This window comes from Corticium candelabrum, chromosome 14, assembly GCF_963422355.1.
Source record: "Corticium candelabrum chromosome 14, ooCorCand1.1, whole genome shotgun sequence".
NCBI lineage: Eukaryota > Metazoa > Porifera > Homoscleromorpha > Homosclerophorida > Plakinidae > Corticium > Corticium candelabrum.
The window spans coordinates 4690508-4705310 of NC_085098.1; the positions used below are offsets into that span (position 1 = coordinate 4690508).

Genomic DNA, 14803 nt, shown 5'->3' on the forward strand with positions numbered 1-14803 from the left:
GATATTTGCTCTTCATACATCATAATCTCTGTTCTTTCAAACCTCCAAAAACAATACACTAAAACGCACAGTCCATATACACTTCTACTTCTACACTTGTGCAGTATTATTGATACGTAGCAGCTGGCCTTGTTAACTACTGGATTAAACTACTGTACTATCCAACTTTATTAATCAACCAAATACTTCACCCTGCACTGACAGAAGATACTGCAGCACAACGACAGCTTCCTGAACATTGAGGTCTTCAAAGACATAAACTCCAAATGCTCGAGCTAAATCATCCACAGTCACGCTTCTCTTCCCGGATTTCTGAACAGCAAGGACCTAAACAGCAAACACAAGTGACCAACGGTTAAAACAAAGTACGGCGCACTATACCTCGCTGAAGAGACGAATGAGCCCACCGAGTAGTCTGAAACCATGGACTCCAAAAAGTAAGGAACGAGCAGCCATTGGTGCACAATTTTTCTCAACTTCTTGATACAGTTCCTACCGGCATCCAAAGATCACATCAAAACAACAAACAGTGAAAAAATTCAATTATATAATACCCTCGCTATCGAAGACACGACCAGTACTTTCACTTTGTGTTCCTTGATAAGATGCTTCAATATGCTAGCCACTGTGTGTGGATTGTGAATCTCCTCTACAGGAGGTACCTCGACAGACAACAAACGTACAGCACAGATCCGTCGGTCTCAATGCTGACAAACAACTCACTGTTCCCTGATCCACAGCTTGCAGATAGCGTTTCACTTGACCAACATTGCCGTTGATTCGAAACAATCCTTCGTGTCCAATCCGATCCTCAACCAACAAGTACTCTATGCACTCGGCAGCAGCAACCTTGCCCATGCTGCCTTCAAACTCGGCATGAGCCGATTCATCTGCAACAACCATTCTACGCTGTTGACAGTTTGAAACAGCAATTGCAAAACAGTCTGACCACCAATTTGTCCGGCTGATGATATCTTACGCTTCTTGATGGCACGATTGATATGAAGAATCCAATCATTCATTTCCTACACAACACAGTCTCGATGAAGATATAATACTCAGTAACTGTATTAAAAATACACAGATATACTTACGTGCGATGGCTTCATAATTTAACAAAAATTAACCTAAAATATTACTCTAGTGACTAACTTTAGCACATCTTAACATTGTACTAATATTACATACAGCAGAGAATCGCTTTACCATTTCTAATACGACCAGATCTATTATGACATCTCCTACCCACAAATGTTGGAATTGCAAAATGCTAAAATGCTAATTTCAAACTTGGCAAATAACACCAATTTTCTAGCCAAAACCATGATCAACTGAATGGGAAATTGATACTTAATGATCACATTCACAACTCTTGTGTCTGTCATAGTCATAAACTATGCCTTCGTACAATCAACTAAACATTGCTGTCGTTCCTTGTGAACGAAGCAAGCACTAGCATCTCATCTCTGAGTAGTCCCTGAGCAACCATACGCTAAAGTTTCAGTTGGCGGGTCATTACCTGTGAAACACTAGGTATAGTAGGTATAGGCCACTCACATGACATACGATCAACTAGACAACCTTAGGGTTAGGGTTCTTGACTCATTAAGAAGGTACCGTCTTACAACAAGAATGTGGCTAATAGAGGAAGTAGCCAATTAGCAAGGTCACTAAACGGTCTGCTGCCTTGACATCAACACACGGTTGCTCTTGTTTTGCGAGTAGTTCCTTGGTATTTCTGACTCCTCTTCTCGTTCTGTTTCATCTTGATAGCCTGCGACTTTCTCTAAGGTTACCTAACATCTTTGTATTGTACTATGACCTCTAAATTGTACAGTTAATGGGATATCACTTAACATCTGTGTGTGGTAAACAAATACAGCTGCATCATTAGTCACTTGGGAGCGCAAAGTCAACGCCACAACAGAGAGTTTTTTAGTAGTATCATTACCCAGATCGTTTACATTAATGGCTTCTAGAATGCCATGCCATAAAATAACTCATATTGCATAACAACCATGAGCACACTGTTCTTGTTCGACAAAAACAACTTTACGTGACAGAACACACAAGCAGGTGTCTGTATAACGATCGACCACTTACACATTTCCCACTAAGAAATATAACAAGAGCCTAAAAGTTAGAGTATTTATCATGCTTGCAGAACAAAAGCACGAAAACCAGTGCTGTATGCATGACTCAGACGATATGTTGATATCACACATAGAACCATATTATCGACTAAAGAGGCTAATGCCAATTTACTATTTGAGTACTCACTGCTCGTGAACTTGTTGAAAAGTAGTAGATTCGTTTGTCTCCACTGCTCACTAAATTAAAGCAATTTTGATGTCCAGGTCGATCTCCGGTAACCGCTGCAAATTTATAATCTCGTAACCCTATAGAGCCCATTGGAGATTTCAACTGCAAAAAAAACACAAGTAGTCATCTCATCCACACATTGACATCATGTATAGCATATCAGTCTGATAAAGATGAATAAATGTCAAGGAAAATATAATTTAACCATTCGTCTACCTAGTACAGCTAGTCTCTTCAATGAATTTTTCATATCAGCATGACAAGCCAAGAACATGATGATGGAGATAACAAACAGTCTATCTAATGTAACTGCTGCTATACCATGGTCACGTGATGCGTAACCAGTCACAAGCAAGTATTTAGATGGTGTATGACGTATTGTATCGCAATTGTGCAATACGCTAATTCCAATTAATATCGCACTCTCACATATCATATACATGTCACGTGACCATGGTGTAAATTTCTTATCATATGATTTTTTGTTATATGGTTTTTACCAGCACTTAAAGCAAGATTATAGCCCTCAGTTTCACCTCGGACAATAATCCCGCCCCTCGTGTTTGTCAAAGCCGTATAGCATGCTTTCATATTCACTAAGGGTTGTGTAGCACAATATTGCTTTGTGCAATTCCACCATTACTGACTCATAGGGCTAATGGATGACCTAGCGCAGCATGATGGGTCATTCAGAAATGTAACATGCTGATATAGTAGAACCTTGCTAATCCGGACCTCGTTAGTACGAATCCTTGCTAATCCGAATTACCTTTGGCGCCCTTGCCTTGCGTACCCAGATCATATTGAGCAACCTGATCTGAGTTGCAGTTATCTAGTTTTAGCAAATGGACGTATCTAACTATTTTAAATCCTGACTGTCACATTATTAAGAAGTACATGTAGTCGTTGCAGCAGAGTCCTTTCCAACGAACATGACATGTGTTAGAGATACGTAAATGCACTAGTGGTCTGGGTGTCTGAGACAAAGTGTGGACCTCCAAGGCTATGTGTTTTGGTATTTTTGATAATCCAAATGAGACTTGGCACGGGGCTGTACGGATTAGCAAGGTTCTATTGTACCCAAGCAACATCTCAGTGCACATAGCTGATCCATTCAATACTTGGAAATTTTAGTAAAGCAATACTATTGCAGTGTATTGTTTAATTTATGTACAGTATCATGTAAATGATAATTTGTAATCTAATTCCAGTATAATTGTCTTCAATTTCTACCCTTTCTGACTCAAAGTGTAGATCAAGGTGTCCTCTTCTGGCACTATAAACATGCTGTCTATTTCCATAGCCTGATCAAAAATGCCTCATTTGTCAGTTAAGTGGCCTTACAAATAGCCTTGCCAAAATATATGACAAATATTAATAGTCCTACAGTACAACCCCAACTATCCGGACTTTTCGGCAGAAGCTGAATTGTCAGGATAATTAAAAGGCCAAATAAATGAGATAATGATGGGCTGACTTCCTTGAGGCTCAGTCATACATTGACAGTCAGATACAAAATGAGTAAATATTTAAATAATCAATAATAAATATACAGCAACATTAGGACAACAATGACTCAACCTGCTCAAACATTTCATGATTAAATGTAAGAGAGTCTACTATAGTTCCAATTTTCAAGTAGGTTCACAAGTTTTCATGTTGAAATGATGTCATGCGGGGAAACACGTGCAAAACACATGTTTCTCAAGCAGAAATAACTTTGTCCAGATAATTGGGGTCCGGATAATTGGGATTGTACTGTACCAGCAAAAGGTTTGCAGAACTTAACAAATGGCTTCCAAAAAGAAGATGCAGCAAGAAAAATGAATGTCAAAAAAAGTAAACATTACATTTTAACACTGCAAACGATAAGTCAAAGTGTAAAGATCAATGAAACTAACTTGTGTCGGTCTGTAGTACGAAATTTTCTCATGATCCAATATAAACCACCGTGTTTTCCACGACTTGTGGTGTCCGCCTTCTTTCTTCATAATTCCCTCCTTGTGCACAGGCTAAACACTTCCTTTCCTTATATTGACTTACAACCAAACCATCAGCACCAAACCTGTGTAAGTTGACCTCCATCATCTCCTGACCAGGTGTAGACACGGCGGCTAGTTGCATATGCAGGAAGTTGCCCAGAATCTGATGCTGACGGAGATTGATGCTGTACTCTTAGCTTTCCATTTCCAGTGCTAGAGCGTCTCTCAGAAAGTGACCCAACATCCTCTTGGTCTGACGAAGTTGGCTGTCCAGTTCTCAGTGCTGCCAGACTCAAATTTGGTGTAAGTTTTGTCGCTGTGTGAAGACAACAAACAACCATCAAGCTCTATTTGCATCAACATTGATACCAAAAGCTAATGTTTATCCACACATTGTCCAAATAGAAACCAATTAGCAGACAGAACAATAGTCACACGAACAATCAGTGTCATTGTTTGATATTTATGAAATATATGTAACAGTCCTAAATTCCTTGGTGACTGAAAATTTTGGAAGGTTGCCAAGGTGACAACTACATCTGCCATAAAATTTCGAACACCGTGCATGACATGCACGAGGCCTTAATTCCACAAAGCCATCAACATTGCAATCAGCAACAAAAGGTTATCACTGCATCTGATGCTGATACATACACACAAGCAAATAAAATAAAGAATAAACAACAGGGCATCACAAATTGGCTATTGTTCAAACCTAAATGACTAATGCCATGACAAGTTTACCAACTGCCCTAATTTTTTGACAATCCCAGAGATGCCAAAGTTTACCAACAGCTATGCGTGAGATTCAGTTTCAACGTAAGGACACGCCCACATGGGCCTTGCTTTTCCAGATGCTACTTTAGTTTGCCAAGGTAGTTAAACCGTTAGAGTAAACATCAGATCTGTATGCTATAAAGGCTAAAACCAGTAGACCAACTGAACAAATGGTACACCAAATGAGCTAAAACGTCCATGCGTACAGTCACAGTTATGTCTATTGTGTTTTGTTAGTCGTGTACTGCTTGTTGTACTCGCATCATCTCTAGAATATCAATCAGCTTCTAGTATGCGTGAGATTTGAGCAGCCATGCGTGAGAGCATGAAACAGACCCGAAATGTGTGAGACTCACGCTCAATGCGTGAGACTTGGCAGCTCTGCAATCCAATTTCACAGCAGCTATTGTAAGTAGCTCTGTGCCTAACCCTAAGTGAATTAATTTGCAATAAGGCTAAGACACGCTGTGTGCTATAAGCTAATACATCCTGTAGTGCCAGTCTAATCCTCAAACCAGTACATAATACTTCCTCTTTGCTGCAGTGACTCAACCACTACTGTCAAGCGCTTGAATGGGAATTCGGCCACAAAGCTAGCTGACCTGCAAAGTTGCATTCCAATATACACTAAAAGCTGCTTTTATGCAACACAATTTCTATAGTGATACATGCTTCCACACACCAAGAGAGACGTTGTGCTAATGAGCCACTGACAAAGTCACAAAACTTGGCAGCATGGAGGGAACAAATAAAAAGTATGAAGCATGGGCTGTTCATCGTCAAGTTGTATACAGTTGAAAATAATTAAATAGTTGGTTAACCTTAGAACAATAACACAACAAAGTTTCCTTATCCACAACAAATTCAGTAAATACTATAACACTACTACTAATATCGATACCCAACATACCTGAGTGAGATGGCGACTGTGTAGGCTGCTCTCCTATTACCTACTCAACACGATTGTTATTACAGTGGACATTGGATATAACAACTCGTCTTGGGGTCTCATAAACGTGTCAGTATAACTGAATGTCATTAAATCCAAAATTCATTGTCTGCCACCAGATTGCTATTGTGAAACCTTCGTGTACATTTACAGCATGGACAGTGGCAGTGTGAGTTTGTTGAACATAGCAACTTTTCTAGTGCAGAACTTTGACACATGAAATCTGCTTATAAATAAGGCTATAAGTACATAAGGATGTTAGTACAGTGAAATTACTACGTTACTGGAGTAAAACAGTCAGAAATACTGTTTGATGATGCAATTATATGATGCAAAAGTCAGAAATATGACGCAATCCTGATGGTCTTGGTGCCAAGTCATTATATCTGAAGCTAATTCTAGCTTCCGGAGCTCATTTATGTGTCGACAGATCCAATACGTCAGTATATGCGATGTCGCCAAATATGAAAATACCCTAGCTAACCACCGGGCAAAGAAAGCAAATCATTGTATGCCAAGTGTCGGTAAACCCAAATTCGTTATATCCAATGTCTACTGTAACCAATAAAAAGGAATAACTCCACAATTTTCATAACCAATCACACTCACCTGCACAAAACTTGCTGGAAACACTCCAGTCTTTACACCGCTTCTTCCTTCCCACCACCCACCTTCATTCCTTTTCGTAACCTACACACCAGTGAAGCATTATCTCGTCACGTCTGTTGGAGGCATCTGATCTTGGGTACTTGAATAATGTCTCCCTTAAAGAACTGAAGGTTTTCTTCCTTGTCTTCCATGTCAAAGTCATACAATGCCTTTGCTGTTAAGCTATTACACAGACAATCGTTCATACCTGGTGTCTCAAAACTGTGCCAGCATAATAGACTATTACATTATTGGTGATTGTCTCAAACTGGTCTCATTACTGTCTGTCACACATCTGCCACTGCCATCGCTGCTTGCATCATCCTGTATAATGGGGGCAACCAATGACAATATAATAAACAACTAAGAGCAAACAAATTTAATTAATTCCTGCCTAATTATCTTGACCTTTCGTGGTGTATAAAGTCAATGACTACTTTACCTGTTCACGTATTTGTCTGTCTGTCTGTCTGTCTGTCTGTCTGTCTGTCTGTCAACATAATTTCACTAAATATATGGATATCACCAATACACTCAACAGTATGCTACTTGTCATAGTCTCAACTAAGAAACCGCATACACGTTTTACTCACACAATATTCATATAACACTACAAGACCACTGTTCTACCTATCGGTATCCCCACTGTCTGACTGCCCACCCATTCTAGCTGCCTGTGACTGTCTGTCCACCTCTTTCCTGAGTGATGTTCTAGCTTGCCTGCTTCCTTTCTGCCTGTCCATCTGCCTGTAGAGAGCATCTGCAGCATGCCACAGCAGCCACTATAAACCACTAATTCTACTGAAAGTCATAGGATGTGTTCTGCAATAACTAGTGGAAGCCTTGTAAGGTACCTGTAACTAGTGTGCATGTAAGAGACCGACCAACCAAAATTACATCAGCAATTGTCATACATATTTATGGGTCCAGGGAAGAGACTATTGACATAACAAGGATGCCAGATGAATGCAATTTTGATAACCCACCAACACATGCACCACAACTGAATTAGGGGTCCCCTCTCAGGGATCGACTCTACTGGTGAGAAGAGTGAGGTTACTCCCAATTTACGTGACTAAAGAGCATAGGAGAGTGAGCCCTGATAAAAATGAGAAAGAAAGAGATGTACTGAAGCTTGCCCCAACAATGTTTCCATGTGACTAATACGTACCACATTAGGCTTCTAGTACAAACATTGCTAATATCAGACTTCCTCTTGTTCCAACTAGAATTGATTTTTACTTCTATTGTTCTCCCAAGTTTGTCTGTCTCCTTGTCTCTCCATCTATATGTCCAAATGACCGTCAAAGGATCATGTAAACATACAGTAAGCATTTGCCAACAAGTTACAGCAAATTTCAAAATCTAGCTTTTGTAATCACAAGCGTAAGTCCAAGCATTTAATATATCCTGATTTCCCAAATACATCCTAATGCAAATTACAGATATTATTAGGAATATATTAATTAGGGATATTAATTTTAGGCAATTGGCAACATTATAAATCAATACATCAATGATTTTAGCTGTCTGCTGTCATGCATACTTGATAGTCTGTGTTTCATCATTTTGTCTATAGAGAAGTTGCATGCGAAGAGAGGCAGTGGCCATTTTGTGTAATACCAGTATTTGCCATCTGGGAAGACAAGATCGCATATGATACACAAGTGCTATATGTTCTACGTGTTTGGCTGCCACAATTAATGTGAGCGATGCATTTACATAATATCAAAGGTCTTTAGGGAGCAAGGCAGCCAAAAAAGAGCATCTACCTTCTAAATATGCACTCTTTGCATAACACGTTTTTTTGTCAGTTTAGAAAGCTAAAGTTTGATTAGGTCTAGTTGATGTGTCAATGATAGAATCTCCTGATCTTAATATGATGAGAAGCATCTTGTCTGACTTTCAATGCAATTGCATAGTCACAGCACTGGGGGACTTCAGTCAAAAAGCAACAGCTCGATATTTGCAACTTAAAAATGTGTATGTACAAAAGGTTTGAATCAGACCATTCTCCTCATCCTCAAGTCGATCAAGACAAACCGTTGATGGTTATAGACTATTCCAGACGTACCACCATGATTTTCCTTTCCTACCATCTGGCTGCCTCTGCAAACAATTTCTGTGGCTAAGGAAGAATGAACCAGCAGCCTGCCACAAGACTCTGACAGGACAAGATCACACCACACTATAAGTTTGTGCCCCGAGTTGTGGTAAATCTGTGGTAAATACACTACTACAAGAAATGCCTACTGCACCCCACATGCAACCTCTCTATAGCCAAAAGACTATGCCCTCCAGGGCTGCCCAAGTTCCAAATGGTTAGGGCTGTGCATACTTTTTGTCACTGAGACACTCCCATGCATGCTAGTATGTATGTATGTGTGACTGGCAAAGTATGTAAAGTATGTATGACAGCCCCTGTCTGCATCTCAGGACCAGAGTCACCAGACCTACTTTTGCTTGGCCAGTCTACTATAAGAGTCAATCGTTCTTTGCTTTGACATATTGACCTACATAGTAGTGCATAATAATCGGTACTGGGCGTATGTGCCAAAGCATTACTATAATTTTGGTGCTGCTCTGGCGCTGCTCTGGCGCTGCTCTGGCACTGCTCTGGCACTGCCAAATTGGCTCGGTACTACATGCAGCGCCATAGCGCCAGATAGGCACCCCTCCTTTGTTATGCTTAGTAAGTCACAGACAAGCATTACACCCAACTTCACCTGCTTCAAAGACTCGACCTCTATTTGAAGGGACGCCGACCTGCCCATTTGATTCTGACACTGTTCTCTTATTGATTGAACAGACACAGTCAGACGAGAAACTGCCGTCTTCATCTCCTCCACATCAAGAATGTAGTTCTTTGCAATCCTTATAACACTCATAGTATGTCCATACAACTCAGACCGATACACCAATGGAGTTTGAAAATATGTATCAGCAACATCAAGTAGAGAACAGACAGCCTTCGCCACTACAGCAGCAGGTCTAGTAACATCATCTCTATTAGGGCTAGGATGAGCCAACGCCTTCTCAAGATGATCAACACCGTGAGAGAGCTCCTCACGTGAGGACTCTAGCGTGCTCTCTAATTTCTCCCCGACGACAGACTTTCCCATCCGCTCTCTCCGTTCCTCTAATTTCGCTCTATAATGTGTCAACGTTTCTTCCGCACTCCTGTCGTCACGCATTTCCTCTACCAACACAGACTCGACGTCACACAGATTGGCTGACAGCCGCCTCGTCGCTTCGTCCAGTTTCCACCTGTTCTCGTCGTTGCCTCCGGCGATTTCCTCCGAAATGGAGACGACGTCGACCAGCGACGGTTGCACTTGCAGCGACAGTCTCTGCAGCACGTCTCGTTGCGGTAAGGCGTCGTTAAAACTGCGGAGCTTCGTCACTATTGTCGACGTCGTCGCGACCAACTGTTGGTTGTCTTTGATAGAAGGCAACTGGTTGAGACACTCGCGCATTGACTGAATTTCTTCGAGCGAATCGGTCGCCGCCATGGTCGCTGTCATGCTGGCGACGCACGCTAATAAGTATGACGTTATATGTCACGTGATCGCACGCGACTGACACTCGGAAGGTCACACGTCTGACACGCCCACCTAATCGTGTACCCTGTACGTACACTGCAATCGTCACTTCGTTCGGGCACACCAGCGAGGTGCTATGATGGCCGGCAGTGTTGCTGCTCGCGAATTGGTGCGGAGAATTGTCGCTCAGCACGGCATCGTCGTCTTCTCCAAGACCTACTGTCCGTACAGCATGGATGCCAAAGCCGTCCTCAGATCAACAACAAAGGAGATCGCAGCCAATGCGAGCGAAGAGAACGTACACGTGTTGGAGCTCGATCGCAGAGGCGACGAATCCGACATACAGGTCGGTAGCACACAAAACGGGTCGACATTTGTGTGAAACGTAACAGAGTGGTCTGTCCTGATTCATGTCTAGTCTGCCCTCAGTGATCTCACGGGTCGCACGTTTGTGCCGAGTGTGTGGGTGGGTGGCAAATTCATTGGAGGCAGTACGGAAATTCGAGATCTCTACGAAGTGGGCAAACTGGAGAAAATGGTTCGCTCTGCAATCAACTAGCTCTCGAGCCTACAAGAGTGTTGTACAGATTTATGAAGTTTATACAATAGAATTTTGACTGCATGGGCACTACTGGATGGACTTCTACAGGACAAAGGACGTCCGTTTGACGTATTCTCAATTTTGTATCACACACTGTAGCTTGTTCGTGGTGTCAGAACGTTGTTAGGTACTAACCTAGAGCTAATTTCTTTGTCCGCGGCTTTGGCTTTCATTGTGCTTTGAAAACACGAGTCTCTTGCATGGATTCGTTTACATGATCTGTTCGTAATGCATACATTGCGTAGTCGTACACGTACTTGTAGAAAGGTCATAGGATCATTGTTCCTTTGCACATGACCTGAGGTGAAATGTCGGGGTGTCATTGTCCAGAGGTCCGGAGGGGCAGGTAGAAGGCGTATGCGCGTGATATGATTGGCGTAATTACACAGCACGTGACATAAGAAGACGCACAGCTTCTAGGGTGCCTCTACTTCTCTAATGTTGCCTGTTTTATCTACGACCCTAGACTTGAAAGTTCGATCCGATAGGGAGGGTATGTTTTTTCATCGTTCCAAATGATGTAGGTAAAAAACAGTTGCCTGTTGGATTCTCTATGTTTAATTTATTGATTGCGGTTACTCAATTATGAATGAAGCGTAGCCGATTCCTGGTAGTCTCATAGTTCACCGCGAAGCAACAAATCAGCATCAAGTCTTCCTCTCCTTCACTCAAATTTTTCAAGCAAATCACTGCTACTACAACCGCCCTCTGTCTCATACACAAAGAACGCATTGTTCGAGGCTGTCGGACGCTTCGTTACTCGTCCAGGTGAGGCGCAAACGTGTTTAGCAAGTTGCGGTTACGTCATGTAATCATTAATCAGCATATATGATGACGAGAAGCCCAGCTGTACTGTAGTACGGCTCAAAAGACGAAAACTACCTTACTCTTGCTTTCAGAAAGTCTGGAATAAATCAAGAACAATGTAAGTTCGGAAAAAGAAAAAAGACGAAACGTTTACAGGATAATTCTACTGATGCAATGACGAAGGAATGAAGCCAAACGTGCGACGTTCGGAATTGGAACCGGATAGGACTACACAAGCTGCTCTAGACTACCCTATATAATACAGTTTCCGAGCCAAAGTTTGTCATTCTGAGATTCAGTACACTTACGATAGCTATGGCTAGCGCTGCTCGAGAACTTGTGCGGAGACTTGTTGCTCAACACCGCGTCGTCGTCTTCTCGAAAACCTACTGTCCTTACAGCATGGACGCCAAAGCTGTCGTGAGATCGGCTACAAAGGGAATCGCTTCAAGTTCGAGCATCAAAGACAAACTTCTGGTTCTGGAGCTCGATCAAAGAGGAGACGAATCAGACATGCAGGTTGGTATCTAGAACAAAGATCCGTAGCTTCGAAGTGACTCAACGTTGATGCTTGGCTTTAGGCTGCTCTGTCCGAGCTGACTGGTCGAACCTTCGGTCCCACGGTGTGGGTGGGTGGCAAATTCATTGGAGGAAGCACTGAAACACGAGATCTGTATGAAGGAGGCAAATTGGAGAAAATGGTCAACTCTGCCATGGCATCCTGATCCTGATACAACTAGCAATGGTGTCTACTTTCAAGAAGACAACACAATTTTAACTCTATTTTGCTTTCATAGCATGAAGTTTGTAAGATCAGTGACTGGATTTAGATCTAATCTTAGACTTTAGGATTTATATTTGAGAACAGTTGTTACCTAAATTCTATTGGAAAATACAAAAAGGTCAGATCTGTAGAACACTTCAGTGTGATAGCAGGAGCATTGTTTGTGGGAATTAAAATGTCATGCAGCATGCTGTTTTACTGACTAATTCATAAAGCTCATGAAAACAAATCATGCTGCTTTACTGACTATCCTGATGTACCCACCACAGCTTGGTGACAGTCACCAGATGTTGAACTGCTTTTACTTTTATGACCTTACAAGTTGTCCACCTACAAAATTACCATAACAGTGTTGACCAACAGTAGAGAACAATCATATTGCAATGACAACTTGGGTTGTAGAGCTTCTCCTGTCAATTGATTGTAAAACCACATTGTACCACTGATGCCCTGTGGCTGCCAGGTACAGCATACTTAGTACTGTAACATGCAGTCACAAGATGACTGATGGTCTCTCTGGCTGCAGTGCAGCATATAATGCTGTAAGTGTCTTATGCTTATTAGGCACAGCATTTTGCACTCCCACAATGTGTAAGACAAATAGCCCAAGTATGAAATCAGAATAATGTCCCATGTGCCTGTCACTCTATGACCATTTGCATTCCTGAGGTTGTCAGTATACAAATACAACTATGCAGTATGGAAAACTTCAAACATTTGGAAACACTGATGAAGGACAAAGGTCAATATTCTGATTGGCAGTTGGTAATAGGTCTTACCACTCCCATGTATTACCACTCCCATGTATTACCACTCCCATGTATTACCACTCCCATGTATTACCACTCCCCCTGTTTATACCATTCCCCTGTCACCACTTCTATTTGTAGCAACATGCCATGGCAATTACGTCACACTGCACTATCTCTTCTACAAAAACAATGAGTTTCAGGAAACAAAAGTTAGTGCCTAACTACTCTTTAAATATAGGTCATTCCAAAATATTCCAGTTACACTACAATCTAATTGCAAATGATACTTTTGGAATAGTTGGCCCAGATACAAATTTCACAAGATAATAAAGCGGCCAAGAAGCATAAATTAGGATAAATTAGCCACCTGATACGACTAACAGCAATCCTGTCCAGTCAATCTAGCTGCATAAAAAGATCCAGTGGAAGCCAGTCTAGTCTGGGCCATACTAGATATCGATTACAGTGTCCCTTGGTTACTTACAGCTCGTTTTCAAATGTTTGGAATATAAGGTCAATCAAAAACAATTAGTAGGTGCATGATTGTTTCGCACAACAGCAAACTGCACTCACACTAAAAAGACTACGTAGCTAGCCTAGTACAATCTGTTTTCATTCGAAAATTGTCATGACCTATTTCAGGATCAGTAGCTATAATATCAAGGGAGGTTCATCCCATCACAGCTACAGCAAGTCAGATTAACTCCTAATTAAAGCTTGCCGCCATTTATTAATTCATGATTTTGACAAGAGCTACTTGGCACAAGTCCCGCCCAAAATACCATAATTTTGGCAAGAGCTACCGCCATTCAATCACTCACTTTTAGTTTTAAAATCTTCTTCATTGCTTCCATTCTAGAGAGAAGATGTGACTGTCATTAGTTGCAGCAGGCTATAGATTCAAAGTGCAAACATGTTCATACACACCTTGACAAGCATTTGACAGCGTTAACAAGTTCAGATCCCAAATGATCATATCATATTTAACAGCAATCACTGGAGAGAGTATTTATGGCAAGTAATTGCATTTGTACTGTGTTATCATAACCCAGAAATAGTTAAGGAATTTTCTACATTCTAATAAGTTTCAATTGAACACAAATAACTTCTTCACTTTTAAATACAAGATGCCTACATTTAACGATAACGGAGACGCTAATGATTGCCTATATAAAGTAGAGTGCCACTTATTCGAATAGGTGGGACCAGTAAGTGTCCTGATAATTGGTTTGTCCTAAAACTTATTTGTTGGGATAATCAGTATGAATCGCTGTTGGCTATTATCATTAAATCTCTGGCATATAGCTACCCACAATTGTCACAGCAAAATGAAAATATCTAAAGCCTAGAATTTACTGATTTTACCATGACTCTAATTTTGTGATTTTAATTTTTGTGTTACCATTTTGTGTAATCAACACGTATCTGTTGTGAGCTGTTCAGGTAAGTGGCATTCTACATGACTGATATAGCAAAGATGACTTAGCACATCAATCTAGACAGAAGATATCTGTACATCAAATAAGTAATCAGAGCATCATGAACCAAACACATTGAAATTTCTCAATTTCTCCATATTATAGATTGCATATACATGCACACAAGAATTCATCAAGTTAAACATGTACTGTACAAAGGA

At 41.1% G+C, this 14803-nt stretch overlaps 3 protein-coding genes across 3 annotated transcripts; 2 read left to right on the forward strand and 1 right to left on the reverse strand.

Annotated features, from left to right (window-relative positions):
• Positions 1-4: 4 nt before the first annotated feature.
• On the reverse strand, positions 5-10201 carry LOC134189425 (uncharacterized). The gene is made up of 13 exons (XM_062657686.1): positions 9405-10201; positions 6926-7002; positions 6780-6861; positions 6640-6720; positions 5992-6031; positions 4388-4620; positions 4224-4334; positions 2281-2424; positions 950-1025; positions 724-890; positions 555-662; positions 382-492; positions 5-327 (listed from the first exon to the last, which is right to left on the reverse strand). Exons 1-13 carry the CDS (start codon positions 10188-10190, stop codon positions 175-177), a joined length of 2169 nt encoding a protein of 722 aa, XP_062513670.1. The 5' UTR covers positions 10191-10201; the 3' UTR covers positions 5-174.
• Positions 10202-10308: 107 nt separating this feature from the next.
• LOC134189991 (uncharacterized) lies at positions 10309-11026 on the forward strand. The gene is made up of 2 exons (XM_062658391.1): positions 10309-10566; positions 10639-11026. The coding sequence occupies exons 1-2, from the start codon at positions 10357-10359 to the stop codon at positions 10777-10779; spliced, it is 351 nt and encodes a 116-aa protein (XP_062514375.1). The 5' UTR covers positions 10309-10356; the 3' UTR covers positions 10780-11026.
• A 135-nt stretch (positions 11027-11161) lies between these two features.
• Positions 11162-12548, forward strand: LOC134189992 (uncharacterized). Its single transcript, XM_062658393.1, has 2 exons — positions 11162-12147; positions 12210-12548. The coding sequence occupies exons 1-2, from the start codon at positions 11944-11946 to the stop codon at positions 12351-12353; spliced, it is 348 nt and encodes a 115-aa protein (XP_062514377.1). The 5' UTR covers positions 11162-11943; the 3' UTR covers positions 12354-12548.
• The last annotated feature ends 2255 nt before the right edge of the window (positions 12549-14803 follow it).